The 26,710-nt window shown below is 34.6% G+C and overlaps 1 protein-coding gene across 1 annotated transcript in view; it reads left to right on the top strand.

Moving 5' to 3' along the window:
• Positions 1–26,710, top strand: part of CCDC178 (coiled-coil domain containing 178) — a 305,267-nt gene that overhangs the window by 277,409 nt on the left and 1,148 nt on the right. Inside the window, exon 19 of the mRNA XM_037036942.1 lies at positions 834–968. Coding sequence (XP_036892837.1) covers positions 834–968 — 135 coding nt within the window. The remainder of the gene's footprint in view (positions 1–833; positions 969–26,710) is intronic.

The raw sequence follows: 26,710 nt of genomic DNA, 5'->3' as shown, positions 1-26,710 counted from the left end.
GTGGATAGTGTCACTATGTTTCATTGTTGAAGGGCAAATGTACATCACCTTGATTAAACCTCTACTGTGTTTTTTTGTTTGCTTGGTTTTACATGAAACTTCTAAAAGGTATGGAATGTCCCACAGGAGACGCCTTCCTTTTTCTGCGTGGGTTCAGTACTAAAATGTGTCACTGTGCTGCATCGCCTGTACTGTGGTGCAGCGAGATGTTTCCATGTCACATAGTCAGAGGGAGGCAGATTAATAGGGAGTTCTAGCTGGAAATTTCTTCCCTGTTATTGTTCTCCCTCAGCGGTTGATGGCTAAGTTAATTCTCTTTAGTTTTGTCATGCTCTAAAGCACACATTGCCAAGCAATGGTAAGCTTTATGAGGAAAAAAAGAAGCAATGGTGTCCATCAACGTCTTAAAGTTGCATTTTTAAACTTTGGCTTGACCTGATGTGCCATTCAAAACAGCTTCAGAAGACTTTTTTTTTTAAAAGAAAGGTTCAATATGTCCCGAGGCTATCGGTTTTGAGTTAAACTGGGTGAAGTAGAAATATTTTACTCATCAGCTTTGCAGTCACAGAGTTTGCCTCAGCTAGAACAAAACTGCTGAGGCATTTAGAGAAAATTAACCCCCCATCCTGGCGGCCAGATGTGACTGGTTTCTGATGAATGCACATGAGTGGACTGAAAAATCAAGAGACTGTGAAATTCCTGTCAGGTCCGTACAGTGCGGAATGGGCTATTGACTGCTTTCTATATTTCCCTCCATCATTCTTCTTGAACACTGCCATTAATTTCCTCCCCGGCTCTGACTTGTGTTTTCCCCCCCTCCCTCTTCCCTTTAGCTCTGTCAGCTGCAAAGAAGGGTCCAGAAGGTGTGGCGGCAGTACTTGAAACTGGTGCTCCTCCACAGCCAGATGAGGCTGGCCAAGTTCCAGACAGACTCTCAGGAGAGCATTCACAAAATATTAGCTGTGCAGGTAGGTGATTGCAGGGAGGTAGGAAAGATCATTGTGATCCAGATTGAAAAGCAAATGATGGGTAGTGTGATGAAGCATTAAAACCATATCCCATCAGAGTTTTATAAATTTTTAACCTCTTTAATGAACTGAAATTGCATGAAGGATGAATTCAGTAAGTTAGCATATATACCATGCGTACTTTGGGGCAGAATTTATTTCTCACAAACCTCAGAATGGATTTTTATAAATACGTTTGGTGTAAATATATATTTTCAAATCTCCAAGGTCTGTCAATGGCATTCAGCTGTTTAAAAGATACCGTCAACAGTAGCCTTGTGTTCCTTTTGTGTGAAATCTGCAGCAAAAATGGCATTCTGTTTATTTTATTTAACTGTTTTCTTTCCCCTTCCATTTTGCAAAAGGCTCACCTCCCTAAACAGGTTTGGAGGTGACTCTATGTGAAATATAAGCAATTTTGTGGTTTTAGATGCAGATGAAATTTTACTTTTTGTCCCAGTGAAAACTTTCAGTGGATCAATTATCTAAAAGACTGTGATCTATATTAGAAACCTATATTGACTATGTAAATACTGTTTTATTAAAATCACTTAAATATTTTCAAATTACTATTATCTAAGATGTGACAATGTTATCAAACATGTACTTTCCTCCCAAAGGAAAGTACACACCACCTTGTTCTATTAAAAAGCAATAAACTAGAAGTATCTGTTGTATACAAAACAAAAACAATAACACATTCTCTTTAAAACCATAATTTTCATTAACTTGAAGCACAAACAATGTATGCTTCACCTAAATAAACTGAATGTTTTCCTAAATATTTTAATTACATGTGCACTAATGAGGCTTTTACCACAAATAAAGAAAAGGATTTTGTAAAGCACTTTCAAAGCTATTTCAAATTTCATTTTCTGGTAAAAATTTTTGCTGTTTTTTTTTTTAATATAGCCCCTGCGTATGTATTCCTCATACTTTATATAAGGGTTCTAGTGAAAATGAATAACAAAAAATTTAAAAGAATAGGAGAAATTTTAAAGTTTTGAAAAGGCAGAGCTTAAAATATGTAGGTTTCATGGAAATTAACATACGTACAAACTTGAATATAAGTTACAATTGTAGCATTTTAGAAGTCAGGAACATATTTTTAAAAGTATGTTAACATAAATTATATTAAAAATTATGAACTAGCTATAACCTTTGATTTCTTTTTAAATATTCAAAGATAATCTATGTGTTCTAGATATTGTCTTAGAAAAATCCCATATTTCTGCCCAAATGTAAATATTATTAAAACTCTCACAAATAATGAATTCTCATTAAGAATTAGGATACATTGTGAAATATTGAAAATGTTAGTAGAAACTACTAGAATATTGGTAAAGTGAATTTTCAATCCATAACTTTCAGTAATTAATATTCTAATTTTGTATGGAAATTCACCAATAATTTCTTTACCAAACTTGAGTTTAAATTACTTATTTTTATGGCTGTTATGGAAATGAAGGAGTAGAGATGATAAGGCAGTATCAGTAGGAAATCTCCAGTATTCGTCTAGAGACGAATGACTGTATTTGGGAAACTTGAGGGGTGTAACTTAGTGCATTCTTTTCTTAACTGCATTGATATCTTCAATTTAGAATATTTAACTTTTGGCTTTTAATAAAAATCTGAAAATACAATTTTCAGGATCTTGCCATAAAACAATAGAAACATGTGCGATGCTTTAGGGAAAAAAATCCTAAACTTTCAGCGTGGAGCAAACTACCATGTACTCTGTACGCACGTCCCCCCTGCACCGCAGTTTTGTTTGTGGCAGCCCACACTTCCTACTTGTTGCGACTCTTCTTTCTAGAAGATTCTAAGCTCCACTGGGGCTTTCCACTATCAGTTAAATTAGTTCAATTCTTGCTCAGGTGTTTTTTATGATGTATGGTAGCAAGACCACTTATGGAATCTGAAGGTATTCTGTGTCTGTCTTGTTCTCAATGATTATGTCCAATTTTGAAAAAGGAAAACATGGCAATTTAATTTGTTTGCAGAGTGAGTCTTCAGGTGTCAATCTACTGTTTGACTCGGCAAAGGCCAAAAATAGCTTAACAGACCAGATGTTGTTATTCTCTTCTTTCATATAATTTAATGGTATGCCAATAGTGGGAAATTATTTAATGCCATTTAATATGTAAAGCTGTTTGGCATCTTATTTGGGGGGAAAAACTGGGCATGAATACATCATTTAAATGAGAGAATGTGATGCAGCTACAATGTAGAAATGCAATTGTAGACTGCGTAAGCATGTATATTTTGTCTTGGTAGAGGATATGACAGTCCCCTTGCACCTTTTCAAAAGTTGAGTACATTTGCAGTATTTTATAGAGGTTTGGAAAGTATAGTTTAAGGGTCATATTGATACATCGGAGAACAGCAGTATAAGAAAGATCAGGGAAAAGGGGGGGAATATGCAAAATGTAGGATGCTTAATTGTAGAAGAAAAAGACTTCAGAAGAAGGAACATTTAAAGAACTGCTAAGTGGAGGTCAGCATACTATGTATACTTATTGTTGAGCTCTAGAGGGCAACACTTGGACCAGTGATGGAAGAGTTTGGGAGGGGGATTTGGGATCAGTAGAAATACAGATTCTAACAGATGCTGCTGCCCAAACAAGCACCACCAATGCTCAAACAGAAGTTACTGCACTGGTTGAGGAAAAGTGAATAATCTAAGATCTGGAAGAACATCTTCCCCTGGAATTTTCCCTTGACCTCCCTCCTTACACCAAACATTCGTGCAAGTGTCTGTCTCCTCTCCCACGACAATATGAGACTTCTCCATTGGAAAGTACACATTATTCGTTCATCTTTATCTTTCTGGCACCAACTACAGTTCTGGAAACGTAAGTACTCAAGAATATTTCTTGAGTGAGTTGATCATTAAGTGAAATAGTGAGTTGGTTTATTAAGATTGACTGTGATAACTTCAAAGGTTCTTTTCAGCTCCAGGTGCCTAAAGTTCTACAAGTTACTAAACAAAAGCATTATCTGGGTGCTTTGCTAGGAATTTTGTTGGGACAGAAGTAAGATGGTTAATCATGTCTGTCTGTCTGTCACTCTGTCTCTCTCTCCCACTCTCAGGCACACTCACACACACACACAATACATCAATACATACAGGGACAGCTCAATTTCCTGTATCTTGAAAGGAACTCTGCAAATGAAAAGAAGCCAGAAAAAACACAGGATAAAAATACAAAATTACTTAACAATGCTCCATAAAAGAAAATCTCCGAAGCTCTGTGATCTTCTAAAGACAAAAGAAATTATAGAAATGTGGACTTTTGAAATATTTACATTTAAAAATAGTATGAGCAGTAACATTAAATTGCTAAATCTTACTGGTTAAATTTAGATTGCAATAAAAATGGCATTTTTATATAATTACCAAAAATTTAAGAATATCTACTATCCCCAAACTACTAAAGTAGAAAAATCCCATAAAAACAGAAAAAATTAAAATACACGAAGGAAGGCAAGAAGACTATAAAAATGTACAAGCTACATCTAAATGTATTCATGAACATAATAACTGTAAATGGTTTCATTACACAATTTAAAGTACATACCTACAGATTGATCATAAAAGCAAAACCCATCTCATTTAGAAGAGATGGCACCTTAGACAAGTAGGAAATGAATGAAGAGTCCCGAAAAAAAAGAATAAGAAGTTCTAATTTAACAACAGAGAGAGAGAAACAGACAGACAGAGAGACTTCAAGGGAAAAAATTTTAAACACTAAAGTATGGGTATTGATAAAATATTAACTTATTAAGACATGTCAATCATGAACTAATTCACATGACAGCGTAATTTCAGAATATATAAAGTAAGAACTGGTTGAAAGCCAGAGGAAACTTGTAAAATCTATAATCTCAAAAGGAAATATTAGCATATATCCTTGAACCTTTTAAAAATAAAAATGAATGACCATAACATATAAAATCCCATGAGTTTTTACTCAACTACAAAGAAATTCAACTGTAGAAAATGTATTAATTATCCTGACTTGTGTGGCTCAGTGCATTGGGCATCATCCCACAATGCAAAAGGTCACTGGTTGAATTCCCAGTCAGGGCACGTGACTGGGCTGTGGGTCAGGGTACACAGTTGGGCGTGTGCTAGAGGCAAACAATTGATGCTTCTCTCATGCATCAGTGTTGCTCTTTCTCTCTGCCTCTGTTTCTCTCTGTCTAAAAGTAAATAAATAAGTTTTTAAAAAAATGTATTAATATAATTTAATGTAATGACAGATTAGAGAAAGATTATGTGATTACTGTATATATTCTAAAAAGCATTTGCTAATAAGATCAATGTATACTTTAATGAAAGTCACAAAATATAACAAAACTGCCTTATCTTGCTTAAAATATACTAAAATATACTAAGTGATAAATTACTGGAAATATTTTTTTAAAATGAGGACAAAAAATAAAGATTCCTGCTGCTGTCACTACTGAGCATCCATCTCTGTGGTGAAGCCTTAGGGGTAATAGATTAAGAAAAGTGATTAAGCAGTACAGGCACTTCTCCAAGGAGGACATACAGAGGATCCAGAGACACATGAAGAGATGCTCAATATCGCTTGCTATCAGAGAGATACAAATTAAAACCACAATGAGATACCACTTAACACCGGTGAGAATGACTATTATAAACAAAGCAATAAACAACAAATGTTGGAGAGGGTGTGGGGAAAAGGGGACTCTGGTACACTGTTGGTGGAACTGCAGACTGGTACAACCATTATGGAAAACAGTATGGAATTTTCTCAGAAAACTAAAATTGGATCTGCCTTTTGACCCAGCAATTCCACTGCTAGGATTGTATCCTAAGAACCCTAAAACACCAATCCCAAAGAACATATGCACCCCAATGTTCATAGCAGCACAATTTACAATAGCCAAGAGTTGGAAGCAACCTAGGTGCCCGTCAGTAAATGAATGGATCAAAAAACTATGGTACATATACACAATGGAATTCTATGCAGCAGAGAGAAAGAAGGAGCTCCTACCTTTTGCAACAACATGGATGGAACTGGAAAGCATTATGCTGAGTGAAATAAGCCAGGTGTTGAAGGACAAATACCATATGATCTCACCTTTAACAGGAAGCTAAACAACAAAACAAGCAAGCAAACAAAATATAACCAAAGACACTGAAATAGAGAACAGGCTGACAGTGACCAGAGGGAAGAGGGGAGGGAATTTCAGAGGAAATAGGGGAGGGATTTAGAGGAACATATATAAAGGACACATGGACAACAACTGAGAAGGGTGGAAATGGGAGGGAGGGGGGAGCACAGGGGGTGGGATAGGATGGGAGTAATAGACAGAAAACTGTACTTGAAAAATAATTAAATAAAAAATATTTTTTTTAAATCTCAAAAAATAAAATAAAATAAATAACCTTTCCAAATGTTTAAGGCCTACATGGAAAACATTGTAACAGATGACATGTTATAGAGTTTTGTGCCTGAAACATATATAATTTCATTCACTAGTATCACCCCCAATAAATTCAATAACCCCCCAAAATAAAAAAACAAGAAAAATTGTAAATGTTTAAAGAAAAGGCAGTACAGAGACTGTTGACTATATTCAAAAGAAAACAGCAAAAATAGCCAAAATTTCATAGAAAATGAAATTTGAAATAGCTTTGGAAGTGCTTTACAAAACCTTTTTCTTTATTTGTGGTAAAAGCATCACAAAGTGCACATGTAATTAAAATGCTTAGAAAGTGATTTGAGTTGTTTAGGTTCGACATGCATTGTTTATGTGGGAAGTTGATGGAAATTATGGTTTTAAAGAGGCCCACACCAAGATACATCATAATTAAAATACTAAAGGTTAAAGATAAAGAAAGAATCTTAAAAGCAGCAAGAGAAAAACATTAGTTACCTACAAGGGAGTTCCTATAAGACTGTCAGCTGATTTCTCAAAAGAAACTTTGCAAGTCAGCAGAAATTGGCAAGAAATATTCAAAGTCATGAAAATCAGGTACTACAGCCAATATTGCTCTATCCAGCAAAGCTATCATTTAGAATTGAAGGACAGATTAAGTACTTCCCAGACAAGACAAAATTAAAGGAGTTAATCACCAAACCATTATTATATGAAATGTTAAAGAGACTTAGTTGAGAAAAAGATCAAAACTATGAACAATAAAATGGCAAAAATACATATCCATCAACAACTGAATCTAAAAGGCAAACTAAGCGACAAGAAGAACAAAGACAGAACAATAGTTACAGAGAGCATTTTGATGGTTGCCTGATGATAGGGGAATGGGTGTAGAGGTGAGAGGATTAAGAAGTACAAATAAATAGTTACAGAATAGCCATGGGGATGTAAAGTACAGTATAGGAAATGGAGTAGCCAAAGAACATGACCCATGGACATGAACAGTGGTGTGGGGACTGCCTGAGGGAATGGGGGGTGCTGGGTGGACAAGATAGAGTAGGAACAATCAGGACAACTGTAATAGCATAATCAAATATAATTAAAAATAAAATTTTAAAAATTATGATTTTTAAGAAACATGTATCATTGTGTTTGTATTTTTATGCAATAGATACTTTTAGCTTTTTGCTTTTTAATAGACGAAGGTACTATGTGCTTCCCTCTGGGAGGTCATGTTTCATAATATTTTAATATCTTATATAATAGTAACTTGAAAATATTTAAGTGATTTTAATAAAAGAGTCTTCACTAGTCAATATAGGTTTCTAAAATAGATCATAGTCTTAATTTAAGCCAGTTGATCCACTGAAAGTTTTACTGAGACAAGTGGTAAAATGGCAAACTAAAGTGTAAAGTTCCTAAGAAAAAACCTGATGAAAAGTCCAATCCCTTTGTAGAAAGCTACTAAACAATATTGAGAAGATATAAGCTGGCCTAAAAAAAGTAAAAATATATTATTTTCATAAATTATATTGTTATACATATGGGGAAATGCCATATATTGAAATTTTTAAATTTTTAACATTCAAAAAATACATAAATTCAAAACAATCACACACAAAATTCTGATAAGACTTTATACTAAAACTTGATAAGATGATTATAAATGCATTTGGAAGATGAAAATCTACAAGAATAGCGCTGACATTTTTTAAAAATAGAAATGGTTTTTAGGTTAGGGTCAAGATCTTATGATACTGGATAATAAAACATCAAAAAGCTACGTTAATTAAGTTCCAAAAATGCACCTTCTTGCCAAAATTTGACAAAATTAATTAATCATGAAGGTATTTATTGTTTCTAATCTTTTCACCTTCAGGAATTTGCAACTTCATGTCTGTTATTATTTGAAACTTTAAAAAAAATTGTATTTATTTTATTATTTAAATTATTTTATTGCTGTTCAATTATAGTTGTCTGCATTTTTTCCCCACCACTCCCCCTCACCCCCCCCAAGCCCACCTCCCTCCCTTGCTTCCACCCTCCTTTTTGGTTTTGTCCATGTGTCCTTTATAAAGGACAGAAAGGGGAGAGGGGAATGAATGAAAGAAAGGGGATTAGCTACAGAACATATATGTATAACTCATAGACACAGACAACAGTGTGGTGATGGCCAGAGAGAATGGGGGGGGGGGACTGGGTGGAGATGGGCAAAGAGAGGGGAAAGGGGACTTCGGTAATAGTGTCACTAATAAAAATAAAGAAAAAATCATTGTTAAAAATAGTAAATAAATAAAACATCAAATAAATGAACCACATTTTACCTTTAATATCTTCTATTAAATGTAAAACCAAACCTTTCATCCTCTTCCAAAGTTGACTACAATTAAGAAATAAAAGCCTCCCCTGGCTTATTTCACTCAGCATAATGCTTTCCAGCTCCATTCATGCTGTTGCAAAAGGCAGGAGCTCCTTCTTTCTCTCTGCTGCATAGAATTCCATTGTGTATATGTACCATAGTTTTTTAATCCACCTAGGGCACCCAGGTTGCTTCCAACTCTTGGCTATTGTAAATTGTGCTGCTATGAACATTGGGGTGCATATGTTCTTTGGGATTGGTGTTTTAGGGTTCTTAGGATACAATCCCAGCAGTGGAATTCCTGGGTCAAAAGGCAGATCCAATTTTAGTTTTCTGAGAAAATTCCATACTGTTTTCCATAATGGTTGTACCAGCCTGCAATCCCATCAACAGTGGACTAGAGTCCCCTTTTCCCCACACCCTCTCCAACATTTGTTGTTTATTGCTTTGTTTATGATAGCCATTCTCACTGGTGTAAAGTGGTATCTCATTGTAGTTTTAATTTGCATCTCTCTGATAGCTAGCGATATTGAGCATCTTTTCATGTGTCTCTGGATCTTCTGTATGTCCTCCTTGGAGAAGTGTCTGTTGAAGTCCTTTCCCCATTTTTTTAATTGGGTTAGTTGTCTTCTTAGAGTGAAGTTGTGTGAGTTCTTTGTATATTTTGGAGATTAAACCTTTGTCTGAGGTATCATTGGCAAATATGTTTTCCCATACAGTTGGTTGTCTTTTTATTTTAATGCTGTTTCTTTAGCTGCGCAGAAGCTTTTTATTTTGACGAGATCCCATTTGTTTATTCAGCTAAACAACAAAACAAACAAGCAAGCAAAATATAACCAAAGACACTGAAATAGAGAACAGGGGGACAGTGACCAGAGGGGAGAGGGGAGGGAATTTCAGGGGAAATAGGGGAGGGATTTAGAGGAACAAATATGAAGGATACATGGACAACAACTAAGAAGGGTGGAAATGGGAGGGAGGTGGGGTGGGATGGAAGTAATAGAAAACTGTACCTGAAAAATAATTAAATAAATTTTAAAAAAGAATTAAAAGCCTCCCTTTTTTGCTGTGCCCATGGACCTGGTACCAGCCTGCAAATCAAAGAGTCACCGGTTTGAGTCCCAGTTTAGGGCACATGCCTGTGCTGCAGGCCAGGTCCCCAGTAGTCGGCATGCAAGAGGTAACCACATATTGGTGTCTCTCTGTCTCTCTTTCTCCTTCCTTTCCCCTCTTTAAAAATACATAAAAATCTTTTAAAAAAATAATAATAAATGAAAATCTATTGTCAAACTGGCTATTCAGAGCCAGAAAATTGTGGGCGAAAGAGAATTTACAAGTTCATTTCTTCTATACTCCTACCTTTAAGACTGACCGTTGCTTTATCTTTCTATGGTAAAGTATGCTTTTTAGAATTCCATTTTGATTGATGGGAGAACTATAAATTATTAGAACATATTGAAACTGATTTTACTGTGAACTTACTGAATACTAACAGAATGCATATAGTATAGACACCATGATCTTTGATCTTAAGCAGTTTATAATTAAGTTGAAGACTATCAATTAATTTCGAGACACATTTGGGTGGTGGGGGTGCCTAGAGTCATTTCTTAGGAGTCCAAAGGTGGAAGGTGGAATCTCTGTCTTCAAAGAGCTTGCAATCTCATGGAGGATGCAGGCACAATACAGGGTGGGGCAAAAGTAAGTTTACAGTTGTTCATATAGAAAACAATACAGTAATTGGTATATAATAATGTAAGAATAAACTATGTTTTGCAAACTTACCACTGTAAACTTACTTTTGCTCCATCATATATGTCAGGTAAATATAAATGATGGCAACAAGAGGAGCACTTATCCAATATGCAAATATAAGGTCAATTTTCTGAAGGGGATAATTCTTTAACTAAATCTGAAAAGATGAGAAGACATCAAACAAAGTTAGGCAGGGTTGTGGAAGAGAAAATAGCTAGAAGAAATATATATAAATAAATAGCACAGTGCATAGTATACAGGGAAATGGCAATTAATATGATATTATTACAGAATAAAAATGCAAGATAGGGAATGTTAAAATGAAGAGGTAAATAAATATACAATATATTAGGAAAAAAATAGTTACATGGTTAAGTGTTACCAGGTACAGACAGTAAACTTCATGGTTGGGCAGGGAGTGGAGAGAGCTTAGGCCTGAATTCAGGATAATACCTTTGTAAAAGAGATGGGACTTGAAATAGGCTTATAGAAATAAGATGCACAGAAGAAGAGGAACACTGTATGAGATGGAAATAGGGGAGCACCTTCAAGCAGAGGAAGTATGAGAGACTTGGAAAACAGAGGTCTATGGAATAGACATTGTTCCTTGATTTTCTTTTCTCTCTTTAACAAAGCATTTATTTGGTTCTCAGCATGTGTTAAACATTGTCATCAGTGCTTTATACTTTAAGTCATTTAATTCTCTAGGAACACAAATTGATGCTATCATAGTGTCCAGTTTTATGGAAAAAGAAACCAAAACACACAGAAATTATGTATTTTTGCTACAGGGTACCTGCTCTTAAGCCCCATACTAGGGCAATTTTCTGTGTCTCTGATACTGGGATTAGATAGTCTCAGAGGAAGATGGTGGAAGACAAAAGATAAAGGAAGGTATTTCTTAAGGCCACAGAAAACAGATCAATTCATTTAGATTCGATATTCCAGGAATGCATTAAACATTCAGTAAATAATTCCTGAGCACTTTTCAAACCAAATGCTGAAATTTGGGCATGTACTTCTTAGGTATTTCTTCTTATTGAGAAGGAAGAGAATTGTACCTGAACTAGTGAAAAAATTAACACAGGACCAGGTTAACTGGAGGAAAATCAATTTAATAAGTGTGTATGGGAGAATCATAATATGATGCTCAGATCATAAAATGAAGCTTAAAGAAATGATCCAGCCAGGCACCTTTTATATTATATAGACAAAATTATAATAAATTTGTGAGAAATTGATAGGACAAAGAGGACTAGTGCTCATTATAAAGGAATCTAAGCAAAATTTGGGGGGGGTTGTTGTTTTTTTAATAAGGAATTTAAACAATGTAGTAAATTAGAAAAGAGACAATAAGAGTTGATTATAGAGAATTTTTGGCTCTCAGTTGTTTAATTCTAAAGGGTGTCCCCCAGGTGCAGTGAGAACACCTTCCACATAAGGTTTAGTCACTGAATCCAAGGAGACAACCAGCATCAAGGTGCCCTTTGGGCACCTAACTGCTTGTCAAGTAACTTTTCTTCAAAATAATCAATACACTGTGTGGGACATTTGGGGGCATCTTGTCTTGAGCCCCCAGAGTCTCATGATATTACCATAGCTTAACTTATTAGCTACCATAGGGGAGAGCACTTAAACCAAAAAACGTTTAAAAATAATATGGGGATTTGGGTAAAAAGGGAAACATAAACTATAGATTCAAAAACTCAAGGAAACCTCGAAAAGATTACACATGAAAATCATGCCAAGGTACATTGAAGTCAACTTCTGAAAACTAAATATAAAAAAATTAAAATTAAAGATAAAATCTAAAACCATCCAGTGGGGAAGAAATGAAAAGTTACATCTAACATCTCATTAGAAACTATCAAGGTCAGAAAACATAGAATATCTTTATACTGTCTAAAAAAAAAAAAAAAGAACCAGAATTCTCTATCTAGCAAATATATCAATTCTGTACACCTAAATTCAACAATGTCAAAAGTTATATTAAATGTAAATGGACTAAAAATGCTAATTTTTAAGAGATATAGTCACATTAGCTAAACATATAAGATTCAAACTTATTGTCTAAAAATTATACATTTTAAATATAAGATACTGATAGGTTAAAAGTAAAAGGATGGAAAAACTCATGGCATACAACACCAAGCCTAAGTTTGATAGGGTATAGTAATGTCAGACAAATTAAGCTTCACAACTAGAAGGTGACCAGCAACAAAGGAGACCATTTTATTAAGAGAAAGAATCAATTTATCAAGCACATATAATGATCCTAAATGAATCTCATATGAAATTTTCAAAAATATATTAAGCAACTATTGAGAAAACAACATAGAAATAAAAATATACATAACTATGATTTGAGATTTTAATACTTCTCTCTAGAAATTAATAGAACATTCCAAGAGAAAATCCATCAGAACATAGAAGAATTGAATAACACTATCAACCAACATGATCTATTTGACATTATATAGAGCATTCTGTTCAAAAATAGCTAAATATACATTAGTTTAGGTGCATTGGAACATTTCTAAACATAGTCCATATACTGGGTTATAAAACAAATCCTGATGAACTTAAAAGGGTTGAAATAGTGAACAATGTGTTTTTTGAGCACAATGGAATTATTAGAAATGAATATTAAAAGGTATTTGAAAATAAAAAAACCCTCAAGTCAAATATTGACACCTAAGATGGAAATATATTCATTTCACAATATATCAATGTGATATAGATTCAGGAGGCTAATAAAGCATTTGTTAATGTTAAACTTCACATATTAAATTATCTACCTCCTTTATTCTGTTAAATAATATGCTGAAACCAAAATGCATTGCTCTTTCTAAATTTTAAAATAAAATAAGCATACTTATCATTGTTTTATTAGAAAGATAAATTTTTACATATTCTGCTTTTTGTGGAACTAAACAAAATAATACCCAGTGTCTAAATTATTTTTAAATTCACTTTATATAGGCAGTCCATTTTTCACGCGTAGGAACCGTGTCAGTGGTGTGGGGGAGAGAAGGTTTTCAACGACAGGACTCTAAGTTTGAAAATTAGTGACTAATGGAGCGTATCCAGTAGGTATTTTTCATACAACTTAGCATCATTATTATATAATGATGCTGCTTTGATGTGAGTTTAACTCAGACACACGATTTTTCATCCCAAAGTATCAAGATTATAGAATAGTGAACAGCATAATTATGAGGAAGATATTAAGGGAAAAAATTTTTAATAAAATACTAAAGAGATAAAATTTGAAGTAGCCTTGTTATTCACAAATGGTGCCAAGTCTACTATAGATGAAGAAAAAATGTGAAGATGAAAAAGCAAATTAGTAAACCCTTGGTATAGGAATTGGGTGTTATGGAATTAAGTCCCAATTCTTAAAAAATTTTACATAGTGTGTACCAAGTGAGAATGACAGTTACCTGCATGGCATTTCCTACCTCAATTCAACACAATGAAAGAAGGTTTATTACCTTTGGAGTTTTTTGGCTTGTGTTGATCTGCATGTATTATTGAAGGGGGGAAAGTAATCTAGCACGTTGACTAAACCATGACATGAAAACTCTTCTCACCCCTTTCTCCTGCATCATATCCCTCAGTTGGTAAAGGGACTATTTTCTACACTGATTTCGACCTCCCTGAAATGAACTGGAGTCTAGGCAACTATAAGAAATAAATAGACCATATATTTACATAGAATGTTTCACTTTCATGCATGCCTGATTTATGAATTGTAACAATTGTCTCTGATAGGAAAAGAGGACCCATTGCCCTATTTAGGGTGTTCGGCAACTGAGCCTCAGAGGAGCTTAGGGACTTGTCCAAACACTAATGACCAGGAAGTAATGAATCTTTGAACTAACACCTCATCTACTATGATTTCTACTTCTAATCCCCCTGATTTAAAAATCAGTCTAAGATCTCTAGTAACGAGCTACCCCACTAGTCAGAAGGAAAGTCACAATTAACATCTCAGTCTGGCATAGTTAGGTAATAAGGAAATATAAAGAGATACTCTCATTACAGTATAGACCATAAATGGTGTGTCTGAGTTAAACTCACATCATTAATGTAGGAAATCGTGTGTCTTTCCTACAGTATAGGAAGGTATAGACCTCTTAGTGTTTTTCGTGAATATGAACGTGCTTCAATTATTGCCAGTAGGCAGGCCCTGACTTTGTAAACTATCATTTTATAGTACACAGTTTATTCTGTATCATACACTTGACGATAATGTCTTTACTAAAACAAAGCTGCCTCACGGAAGTGTCTCTGTACTTGTCATCACCTAAAATAACATCTCCAGTAAATGTGGTGATAGATATATCATAGATTATAAACACGTTTATTGAAATGCTAGCTGTGGTGGCAAAGCAAACTAGCTTATCTGAAGACACTGGTTTTAAAATTTAGACATTTAATTTAATTATTTTCTCCCAGAAGAATATAAGGAAATCAGAAACCTAGCGTGAACAACATTATCTTCGCAAAAATGAAAACTTGCAAGAGTATTTTGTGTCACAAACTCAATAATTTTAGAATAATCACTAACTATGTTTTTGTTTTACAGAACCAGTATGATTTGGAAAAAGAATAAAATTGCTTTTAAAGTACAAAAATAATTATGAACCACTTGAAACGTAATGTCTGTGTTTTATTTCTCATCAGAATTCATTAGCGTGTAACATCAATAATTTAGCCCATCATTTGCCAACACTGACTTGGCTCAGTAGTTCAATCATGTAACCCTGTAAACTCACTTTCCATTAAAATGAATGTTGCTGACAAAGGATAACTAAAGAGATACTTCATTTATTAACTAAAGAGGTACTTCATTTATCAACATTTTTAAATTAGGAGTTTGGGGCCACAGAAGCTTAGCTGGATGATTTATTTGAGGGATCTTTATATTAGACCTAAAGACTTATTCCAAATCATACGATGCTACCCACAAAGATAATCGCATTTCATTTGTGTAACACGTGACTCAGGACTCTCTCTTCAGAGGCAGGCATGGCCACCTGCCGAGAATCAAATGACCTACCAGAATGAAAACTTGACTGCTTAGTATAAAATTAGGAAATACGCAGCATTCTCCTATATCCCAATTTTCTCCACTAGGCACATTACTTGCATAGCCTATAATATGATATTCAATATCTTATTATAATATCCTAATATTAAAATTGAAGCATGAAGGAAATTGGCTAAATTAGTTAATGATGAGTATAAAGCTCCCCAATAGTCACAAATTGCACTTCAGGATGTTCAAATTCCTAATCGCTTGCCCCTGACCTCCACCTTCCCAGACACAAGTGCCTGCAGATGTTGCAGACACTGTTTGAACGAGAGAGTTTCACGTCGCGGAGTTGATCCCGTGTCTTGCTGCTAGGTTCACATCCCACCATTTTGGATGCAGAAAGCAAACAAACAGACAAACAAATAAAACCCCTCTGCAGTGCAGTGAACAAAGCATGAAATCAAAGTCTCCTATATGCTGTCAAAATTTTCATCTCATAGGCCTTTAAACATGTAATTTCTGGCAAATACTGCAAGACTACACAATCAGATCTTGATTTGCTTCTTCTGTAATAAACTAAATACATGTTTCTTATTAAAGTCTTTTTATAGAACTAGAAGGATCTCTGCATTTAGCCTCTAGAGGTGCCAGCTGGCGTCTTTCCCTGCTTTGGATCAAGAAGTTCTCAGCCAGCTGATTCATTCAAAAGTCAAAATCCAGGGCTGATGTTGGATTATAAAATGTTACTTTTACTGTATCAAACTGATCCTTTTTTATATCTCGTCTTGTTTCTCCCGTTTAGCTTTCCTCCCTTCTTAGAAATATCTATCTTGCCAGACTCTAAATAACCATGACCTTACAGAAAAGTTTTCTCATGCTGCCCTTTATGTTTTCTTTAGCTTATAAAAGTTAAAACAGAAAAAAAAACCCTCATCTGAACATTATGACAAGGAGTTACTCATCTCACAATGCTGCGTTACTAGCATTCTAGTCTTTATGAGAAGAAAGAGGGGAAGCAGCATTGCATGAATACAGACAGCATCAGGGAGTAGCTATGAGTTCCAGCAGCACTGCATTAGCTCATGTTATCATTGCATTTTATATTTTCAATTTGTGTTTATTTTGATTTAACTATCAAAAATAATTCTGGGAATGAAGATTTTGTCATGCCCATTGTGAAAATAAGGTGAAGTAACTCTCAAAGCGCTGAAATGAACCATCCCTGCGCCACATCGTGTGCATGGCAGAGGCGGGTTTAGATCCCGTGTTTTCTGACTCTCAGTCCATTCTGTAGCAAAAGGAACAGCTGCTGCGGACTGCTCCTGTCTGGGGTGAGAGATAGAGCTAGGCAGGCAGAGGTGGAGATAGAGTTCATGTGCATGCTTTGCATACATTTTGTGGATCTATTGTGGAAGAGATCAAAAGTTTGGCAAAGGAGCAAACTGGAGGCAGTGAACAGTGAATCATTATTTTAAGGGAATTATATTACACAAGTGACATTTGAAAAAGGGAACTCATCTCTAGTCAGGATTTTCAGTGAAAATATTTGGGAAATGGGGCTGAGAAGCTACTATAAAAAATAGAGATCTACACTGATATGATCCTGCAGCAGCAAAGAAAATGAAAAAGAAGGGCAAATGGACATTTCAGAGGCATGAAGCCACTGACTTATTAAAACAATGTATTTATTATGGTAAAATAGAGCAGAATGACAACAACCATGTGACTCCAAGCTTTGGAGCTAAGAGTGGCCTAATAATAAAAACAGAGAATTGGTAGGGCTTTTACTTCAAGCCAAGCCAACAGTTTCATTTAGATTATATGTTGCTTTCTAAGAGAATGGGACCCTGTATAGAGGTGTCCCCTGAGCAACAGGAATATTGATTGGTACTTTGATGACGTAGAAAGGCTATAACAAATTTTGTGGTCAGATTGTGAAGCCATGAAAAAAAAAGATAAACTTGAAGAAGTTAATGAAAAACAGAGAAAAGTAGAGGAATGAAGGCAAGTAACTTAGCCTCCTAGGTTCAGCTAGAAAGAAGCATGCCATCCATCCAAGGAGAAGACCAAAAGTTAGGAGAACAATTAAGAAAGTGCTGTATGCCAAAACCCATGAGAAAAAGTTGTAGAACGCTGGTCGTTAGAGTCTGCAACTATAGAGAAGAGCTCATGTATTTTTTAGGTATGTTTTGTCCAATTGTAAAGTGTGCATTTGCCTCAAAATAGCATATATCAATACCTTTTATTTAGGCATTTGAAAATTTAGCCTGGAATTTCATTAATTTGAAAATTTAACCTTTAATATTCACATATTACTAGACAGAGTATGCTTGTTTTTCTTTAAGACTTCCCAAGGCCAATTATTTAGAGCAATGATTTTAGTTTTATTATGGGGGGGGAGAAAAAAATCATTTTTCTGTTAGAAACTTGAATTTTGTGCATTTGACTTTTTACCTTGCTGACTCATTGTGAAAAACATGCCACCGTCATTGCATCTGTCAAGCTGGGTGGCTGTTTAGCTGTATTATATGATATGACATATTGTCCACACTTAAATCATTGTTACAAAAACACTGTATGCTGTATTTCTGAGCTTTGAATAAAATTTGCATACTAATTTTTAAATTTAAAAAAACTACAAAAATGTTTTTGAAATTACCACGAATGCATATAAATATCATGCATGAAAAAAAATGCATTGGTGGCCAGCATGTGAGCCTTTAAAGTCCTCTCCCTCACATCTGGCTTATTAAATAGATACATTCGTGGTTGCTCCTTGATCCTTCTCATTTAACATATGTATAGAAAAAAAATATTTTAAAGTGCAAGAGGATACCTAAGTTACTTTTCAGGCAAAACAGAAGAGAAAAATGTGTAAATTAGTACTAGATGTAGTAAAATAAATAAGACTTTTAAAATATACATCAGGAGAGAAATTAGATTATCTAATAAATGAGGAAAAATGGACTCTGATGACTAGAAAATGTATAAAAAAAGATACTTGGGGAAAATGGTAATAATAAGCTTTTTACTAGAAAAAATAGACACTATATTTGTAGTTAAGAAGCATCAATTACTAAACATCTGGAGATAATAAAGACTTTCATAAATTCTTATTGACCAAAAGGCATTAGGGAACCCTAAGAAAATATCAATAAAAATCAATAATATTTTCAAATAACACAAAGTATAAAGACTAAGTGAAATAGATAATGAATTTACAAAGTCATAGAGAGACATTGTTTCTTAAAGTCCTGAAATGCTAAGACATGGCAAAGATCTGGGAGCATATGCATTTATTTGTGTGTGTGTGTCTGTGTGTGTGTGTCTGTGTGTGTGTGTGTGTGTGTGTATGTGTGTGAAAACAGAAACTTTTCATTGATTCAATATCAAATACCTGTGTAGGCATCGTAGATATAAAAGTGAGCCAAATTCAGTTCTTGCTCTTAAGAAAAACCTAGTCTATGATAGAAAGATAGGTTAGAAGTGTTAAGAGACAATGTCAATGCAGTGTGGTAAATGCAATGACAGGGTAAAATGCAGAGGTTTTACCTGGAAGTCTTTCCAGCCAGAATGCAAAGTGGTAAGACCTAGACCTGAAAGAACCTCACCCATTACTGGAATTGCATTATATCCACGTGACTCATGTGAGTGCAATTCAGCTAGAGTTACAGATGAGTGCAAGTGATTGTGTGACGGGAAAAGAAGCTTGAGTTTTATCCTGATAATATAGGGTGGGAGGAGGGGAGTGGGGCTTGATGGGGACAAAGAAAGAAAGGGATATGATAACATTTGAGTTTCAGAAAGGTTTCTTAGCCTGGTATGTGGAAAATAAGAGGTAGGCGGGCCGTGAGCAGGCAGTGCAATAGATGTTTCATGACTGGAAGTGAGGTGATTTCTTAGGATGCTCTTGAGTTGTTCAGTTTGTTCAAATTGAATTATTAGCCTCAAACAATGTAGTGTCATTGGAGACAGAGAAGGGATTTGAGAGATAATAAAGGAGTGCTAAGAATAAGACTTTTCTTTAACTTGATGGGGCACTTGTTTCTAATATAACTTTCTCTTTTACCTCTGTATGAATCCTGTTACCCTTTCCTTCCTTTTAAATGAAAGCTGCCAGGGTGGAGAGTTTGAAGAAAAGATGATACATCAAAAGGATATTTTATTTGGGGCTTGCTGAAATAACAGCAAAATGCAAAACCACAAGCAGAATGATTTTGTTTCATTTGGGGGCTAATTTAAGAAATTGTAGTGAATTTAGAGCCAAACCTAACCACCCAAAATGTTCGCTCATCGTCATGTTTTGTTCACGCTCATCAGTAAAGATTCTTTGAGGACCTCTGACAAGTAGGACACTCAGAACACAGAGGATCACTGCAAATAAATTATCTGGGGGGAAAAGTTATCTGGGAATTCTAATGGTGTTAGCAATAAGGTATGTATGATATTGTGAGATTTTTTGTTGATACTTACACTAGTTGTCAAGTGTAATGTAGAGAGAGGTAGTCCATAAATGACACGGAATGGAGCTACTTTAATGTGCAAGAGATAGTTTTCCTAAACCTTGAGAAATTAAGTAAGAGGAAGGTAATTTGATTGTAGTCTGTGAAAAAACTAAAAATTGAAAAAGAACACTTAAGCCCATTTAAAATTGAACCCAACTAAACCAAATCTAGGATATGTCAATTTTTCTGGTGTTTACATTCAAAACTGTATAATATCAGTCAAAACTGTAGAATAACAAGTTATAATTGTTTCTGCACCAACATAATAAAGAACAATATCCAAACAAATCAAAAATACAGGTTCTGCCACACAGAAATCAATGTTTGTAAGAATTCTAAAATGACACAACTATACTTGAACAACAATAAAAAATGTGGAAGAAAAGACACATTATGCAAACACTACTTACAAAAATACTATGTAACAGAAAGAAAGGAGGAGCTCCTACCCCTCGCCACAGCATAGATAGAACTGGAAAGCATTATGCTAAGTGAAATAAGCCAGGTGGTGAAAGACAAATACCATACGATGTCACCTATAAATGGAACCTAATCAACAAAACAAACAAGCAAGCAAATAACAACCAGAGACATTGAAATAAAGAACAGACAGTAACCAGAGAAAAGGGGAGAGAGGAATAATAGGGGAAGGGCCATCAAGAAACATGTGTAAAGGACAGATGGACAGAGCCAAAGAGGGTACGTCTGAGGGTGGGAGGTAGGGATAGGGGTAGGGGGGTGAAATGGAGACAACTATACTTGAACAACAATTTTAAAAAAAGAATCCAAGAATCCAAAAGGCATGGTCCTGTCAATTAGGTAATTTCCTGGCAAACAATTTCATTAATTGGGCCTCTTAAGTGTTTCATAATTTTATGCCATGTGGGCTTCTTGAAATCTTGTTTTCACTCAAACAAAAGTTCACACTGAGCTGAAATATGTTGGCTTGAAAATTGTCAAAATTCAAAAATAGTATGTAGAAAAATGTAAAGCTTTATGAAGCAAGATTAAAATGCAATGCTAAAATGGTTCATGTATGCCCTGGCTGGTGTAGCTCAGTGGAATGAGCACGGTCCTGAGAACCAAAGGATCAAGGTCCGATTCCCAGTCAGGGCACATGCCTGGGTTGCAGGCCAGTTCCCAGCAGGGGACGCATGAGAGGCAACCATACATTGATATTTATCTCCCTCTCTTCTTCCCTTCCCCTCTAAAGATAAATACATAAAATCTTTAAAAAATAAATTAAAAAATTGATTCATATAAACCTGTTTTCCAAGTCAAATTTTATCTAGTCAGCAATCTAAAGTAAATTAGAATAAATGACAAATTAAAGGTTCATACTTTGGAACTATCTTCATTTTCACAAATTGTATATGTCAGAAAACTCCTAAGATTATTTAGGAACATGATAGTTTAACATTCTATACCAGCAGTTCTCAACCTTCTGATTGTGCTGCTTTTCTTTCTCCTCCTGATCACCACGTCTGCCATCATAACAGAAGGGGGTGAGTGCCTTAGGTATAGCCAATGTGACCAGTGTTCACTGAGTGAGTAAATGAAAGAGAAGGGGTCACTGAGTGAGTAAGTGAAAGAGAAGTCTGTACAAGGGCTGAAATGTAAGCACAGGCCTCATTTTGACTTAATTCTTTCCTTCACACCAATATAATTTTTCCAAAATACATCTTTTATGATCTTAGTAGGTGCAATCAGGTAAAACATTACGTAGACAGTAAATTTCTGAAGTGCTGGTTATCAAAATATTAGCACAGGTTTTTTTAATTTCAAAATATCTATTTCAAAGGACCATTTAATATGCTATTGTGCTTTGTAACTCTTTAAAAAGTGGGATAGAGTATTCAGTGTTTACCAAACTTTTGAGTACAGGACACTTTGTTTTTCCTCAGAGAAAACATTGTACTCTGAGAAGGAAAGCACATGTAGGATTAAATTTTTGCTAAATAATTTAGCAGTAGATATGAGAATAGAAAACATGAAGCAGTATCCAATTTTATTTACAGGAATAATTTTAGGAAAGTTACTTCTAGTCAAATTCTAGGTAGACAAGCTTTAGTTTCCCTAAAGAAAAAAATAGGGCCTGCAATTAACCACAGATTTTTTCCCCCCAGGAATCTAGCAAGATCGCAAAGTGGAGAATTCACATGGATTTTTTTACTTACTGGCCAGAATAAATTCTTGAAATATTTTTGTCCCTTAGAATATATTGGTTTAGGATTAATAGCCCCCTTTTCCCCCTCTTTTTAATATTACTATGTTAAATAAACAATAATCTAGCATCCCTTTCTCTTTCCCACTTGGTATGTTGTCCAAGATGACCATTTTCCTGGTTAATATAAATGTTATTTAGCCCACATTTTCTAGGAGACAGCCAGTTACCCACCTATATAAGGTTTAGGATTCTCCCAGTCTCCCCTCTCCTGGCACAAAAACCTGCAGCTGGTTTGGTCTCTCTGAATTTCTAACTTACTTTTCTGGAAATCTGATAATATTTGAAATGCCAGTTAAAATCTAGCAATATAATGTTTCCTATGAATGCTCCCCCGCCAAAAATCTAATAACATTGCATAAAAAAGACAAAGTAACAATTTTCTTTCTTTGAAACCATTCAGCTATGCAATCTTGAGTTCTTTTAGACCTTCAGAAGGTATGATCAGTATGCATAGGAAAAGTCATGTCTCTTACTTAACTTTGCAAGAGTGCACTGCAAAGCATTAATAGCTGCTTTGCCTTGTTAATAAACTTCAGTCAAAATGCTTTGGGAGATAATTTGATTAAAAAAAAGAATAAAAAACACCGAAGCTGAAATATTGCTTTTATAAGCTGCAAGATCAATTCACCATGTGCTTTTTTAATCAACTGAAATATATACATTTAAACAGAAACACAGATGATTTAGCATCTTCCCATATCATGTCACTGAGCATGATTAGTTCCTTGTAATGTTTTTCTTCTAATATTCTCTCGTGCTCTGACTTATGGGGGGAAAACTTTCCATGAAAAATATGTGCTACTTTTCTACTTTTGGCCTTTGTCTGTGAGTCTTCTCTGCCTTAATTACAATATAAATCAACTGCAAAGAGAAACAAAATATTTACAGTGATTACACCTCACTTAGAGAGCGGTGAAGATTGATCTGGAACTGTTGTGTTTGTCAGGCTCTGGCTGAGCTAGTTCTAAATCCCAGGTCTACACATGGTACTAATCAAAAAGAAGTAAATATGGGAGGGAAACGCTCTACTCTGTGTTCTCACTGAGTATGCTCAACAACTTAGTCCCAGAAAACTCCAGGGCAAAGGACTTTTCAAATAACTGTGAACTTCAAACCCATTCACTATGCTGGAAGAAAACAGCACCATAGTTACTGCACTGATCCGAAATATCCGCCATTTTGTCTCTACCTAGTCACCTGGGTGAGTGGGTATTTGGAACAGGAATCTTCCTGTTTTAATGAATTGATTTTTATCACCATGGTAAGAACTTATTAAGGACCTCTATTCAGGTCACTGTACTCGTTTCTTGAAGTGTTCATCAATCCTTCCTTGAGGAAGTTTCTAAGGGAAGTTCATTAATTAATGTGAACATACTAAAAGTAAAACACAAACATACAATTAAGAAACAAGATGACACAATGAAATGTGTCCTTCCATCTTCTACTTCCTTAAAAGTTTTGGGTTGTGCTGAATTTGGGATTAAGTTCTGTAGCTTGACCTCACTTTCCATAACTCTACAGACATCTGTCCTGCCCCGACCCCGTTGCTGCTCCAAGAAGCTGGTGCCACTCTGTTGTAAAGGATCAAAGCGATGACATAGCATGCTTTTTAGATTTCTTTGTGTTGGGGCTCTTTGAAAGTCTTTTTTTTTTTAACTTGATTGCTTCATTTAAAAGTGACCTCAGTGATTCCTTCTTAATGAAATGTTACAAAGCCTCTAATAAAGTATTAGGACAGCTGTTTGCTAATCTGCCAGTATATCCCTTTTAAAAATGGGCTCTTCTTTCCAAACAACACTCCTGAAAGAAAAGTCATTTTTCCTTTTCAATTGTTCTCACCTTCTATTGTTTTCCTACAGCAGAATATGCCTGTTGAATAGGCAAGATGCAAAGATTTTTACTCTCTGCTCCTATGAGGACTCAGACAGGAATGTAATCATACTTAAAAAATAAAGTATATTCTCAAATCTAGAAATTAGTTAGTAATTGAAATTATCATCACAGTGTTTTAACTGATGACCATTGAACTCTTTTCTGGCAAACGGCTCATAGAGCATTAATTGCACGTCACATTACAGATCTGCAGACTTAAGTTCTGTCTTGCCCTTGGGAGTATGAGGTCTTAAGCAACTTGTGTCTTTCAGGGTACAAAAAATAATAATTAAACTGTAGAAGTTCTATTTGGTCTGTGAAGTACGTACCTCACTGTCCTTTCAAATGTCATTCCTGCCCTTCAAGCACATATTATTATCTACCACTTTGGTGCACTGCTGAGAAGCTTCCCCTCCTCCTACTTCCACCCATAGTACCCAAGCACCTTTCTAAGAACACTCCAGAAAGCTATTTCCTACATGCAGCAAAATTAAAGAGTTTAGAAAAGAAAGTTGAACAATGATCAATGTTCATTTCTTTGATCAATGTTCACTTGGAGACAACCTAGATGTTTTTTACAGTCCCATATACATTTTAATGGATTACTTAAAATAGATCATAATACCGACTCTTAGTAATATAAGAATGGGATTCTAATGTAGGAACAAAACATCTGTTTCTCTGGTATCAATCAGCAGATAATATTGCTGGATATAATATCTGCATTATGGAGTCTGCATGAAACAAAAGAAGAAAAGTTGGTAAAAAAAATTAATGAAAAGTGGCTTTGAAATGTGACCATGTGAAAAATTTATAGAAATACAGAAATGCCAATCTTACTATTTTAAATTTTATTAATTCCAAAGTGTGCTTCTTTTTTCTGAACAATTCATGTAGAGCTTGGGTTTGACAGTGGATTTGATCTTCGCTATGAAAAAAATTCTACTTCCCTAATCAAAAAAAATGTGAAAAAATATTTATCCACTTAAACAAAGCAAATGGACTCTCTGAGCACCTTAGAAACATTTCTTCTACATATGAGGAATGTAAATGTAATGCTAAAGTAAGATTACCAGATGCAAATTGGTGTTTTATTATGCAAATCACATATCAATGTAATTAGCTACTTATTAAAGCAAGTTCTTGCTTAGATTTCTCATACAAAGTTAGGGTTTGGATTCAGTGCTTCTCCATTCAGTTATCTACTGAATTACAGTAGATCATGTTTCTCTATTTAGGCCCACACATCTCAGATGTAAAGAGATAAAGTGTGATTACTGACAAATGTCTGAAGTAGGAGAGCACAAATATTAAATCCACCAACCATGCTACTTGCACATTGACTCATGCAAGTGATCAGTGCTCATCCCAAAAGGAAGTTGTGAGTTTTTTCCATGTGTTTCCTTTCACTTCAAAGATATCACCATTCTCATTCTGTATCCATAATCAAGACATATGTTCCTAAAATTAAGACATATGACTAAAATTAAAAAATTAAATATACTTTTAGTTTTTCTAAATGAACTAAATTAAAAACTTAGTTTAAATAAACTAAATAGAAAACTTTCATTTTTCTAAATGAAAAACACTAAAAACTTTTAGTTTTTAGTTCATTCATTGGCTCAATATTCTGTATATGTAAAACATTCTTAATTCTGTTAAGTAATTCCATGACTTTTGATTCTTCTCTTGAGACATTTTTCTCATACAACTTTACTGAATCCACTTATGAAATCTTTTAAGGGTAGGATGATATTTTTATGTCTTTATTCAGAAAGATTTTCAGTGTTTTTGTTTTTATCTCTTACTTAAAATCTCATTTTTCCTCAGAGTTATGTTCCTGTTCCTAGAGGAAAATATTTTCATAAATGTCCATTTTTTAATAAGTATAGAAGTATCAGATGTATCTTACTATGTATCTACATTGTAATTATCAGTTAAATCACTTAATGTCCATAAGAATGTTTTATACCTTCTTAAGTATAGCCTTTGTGTCTCTATTTAGAAAATGTGTTCATAATGGCTTTGAGACATCCAGAGCCAGACTTCTTAAGGGATTATTTCACATCTTGGGTAATTAAAGCAACTGAGCCTTTGGTGTAGAGGCTAGGAATAGCACTTGAAGAATGAGGCATGTAATAATTACCCAAAACACCACTTATATGTATTATGGCTCAGTTATAACATGCATTTAGAATGGCAGCAGACACAATCAATATTGCAAATCAAAACACACTTTTACAGTAAATATTTTAATAATCAAAAACAAAAATGAAGGCTTTTTTACATAATCAAATATCCTGAGATAAAGCTCCTGTAATAATTTCAGTCCAAGGTTGCAAAATTAACCTTGTTCGTGTTACTGGTTTTGCTCTGTTCATGTTTAGAAGAATGACATACTAGAAGAAACTGGTGGGGATTTCTATCTTACTGCTGCATGTAGTTATAAATACATATTTTATACATACATGTTATTACTGTGTGTATACCTTTGTATATATGCATGTATCTTGTCTCTTTCCTCTCATT

The sequence above is a fragment of the Sturnira hondurensis genome, unplaced genomic scaffold (assembly GCF_014824575.4).
Source record: "Sturnira hondurensis isolate 20B ecotype Veracruz unplaced genomic scaffold, ASM1482457v3 Scaffold0001872, whole genome shotgun sequence".
In the NCBI taxonomy this organism is placed as follows: Eukaryota; Metazoa; Chordata; class Mammalia; order Chiroptera; family Phyllostomidae; genus Sturnira; species Sturnira hondurensis.
This window is presented reverse-complemented; position numbering and strand designations above follow the sequence as displayed.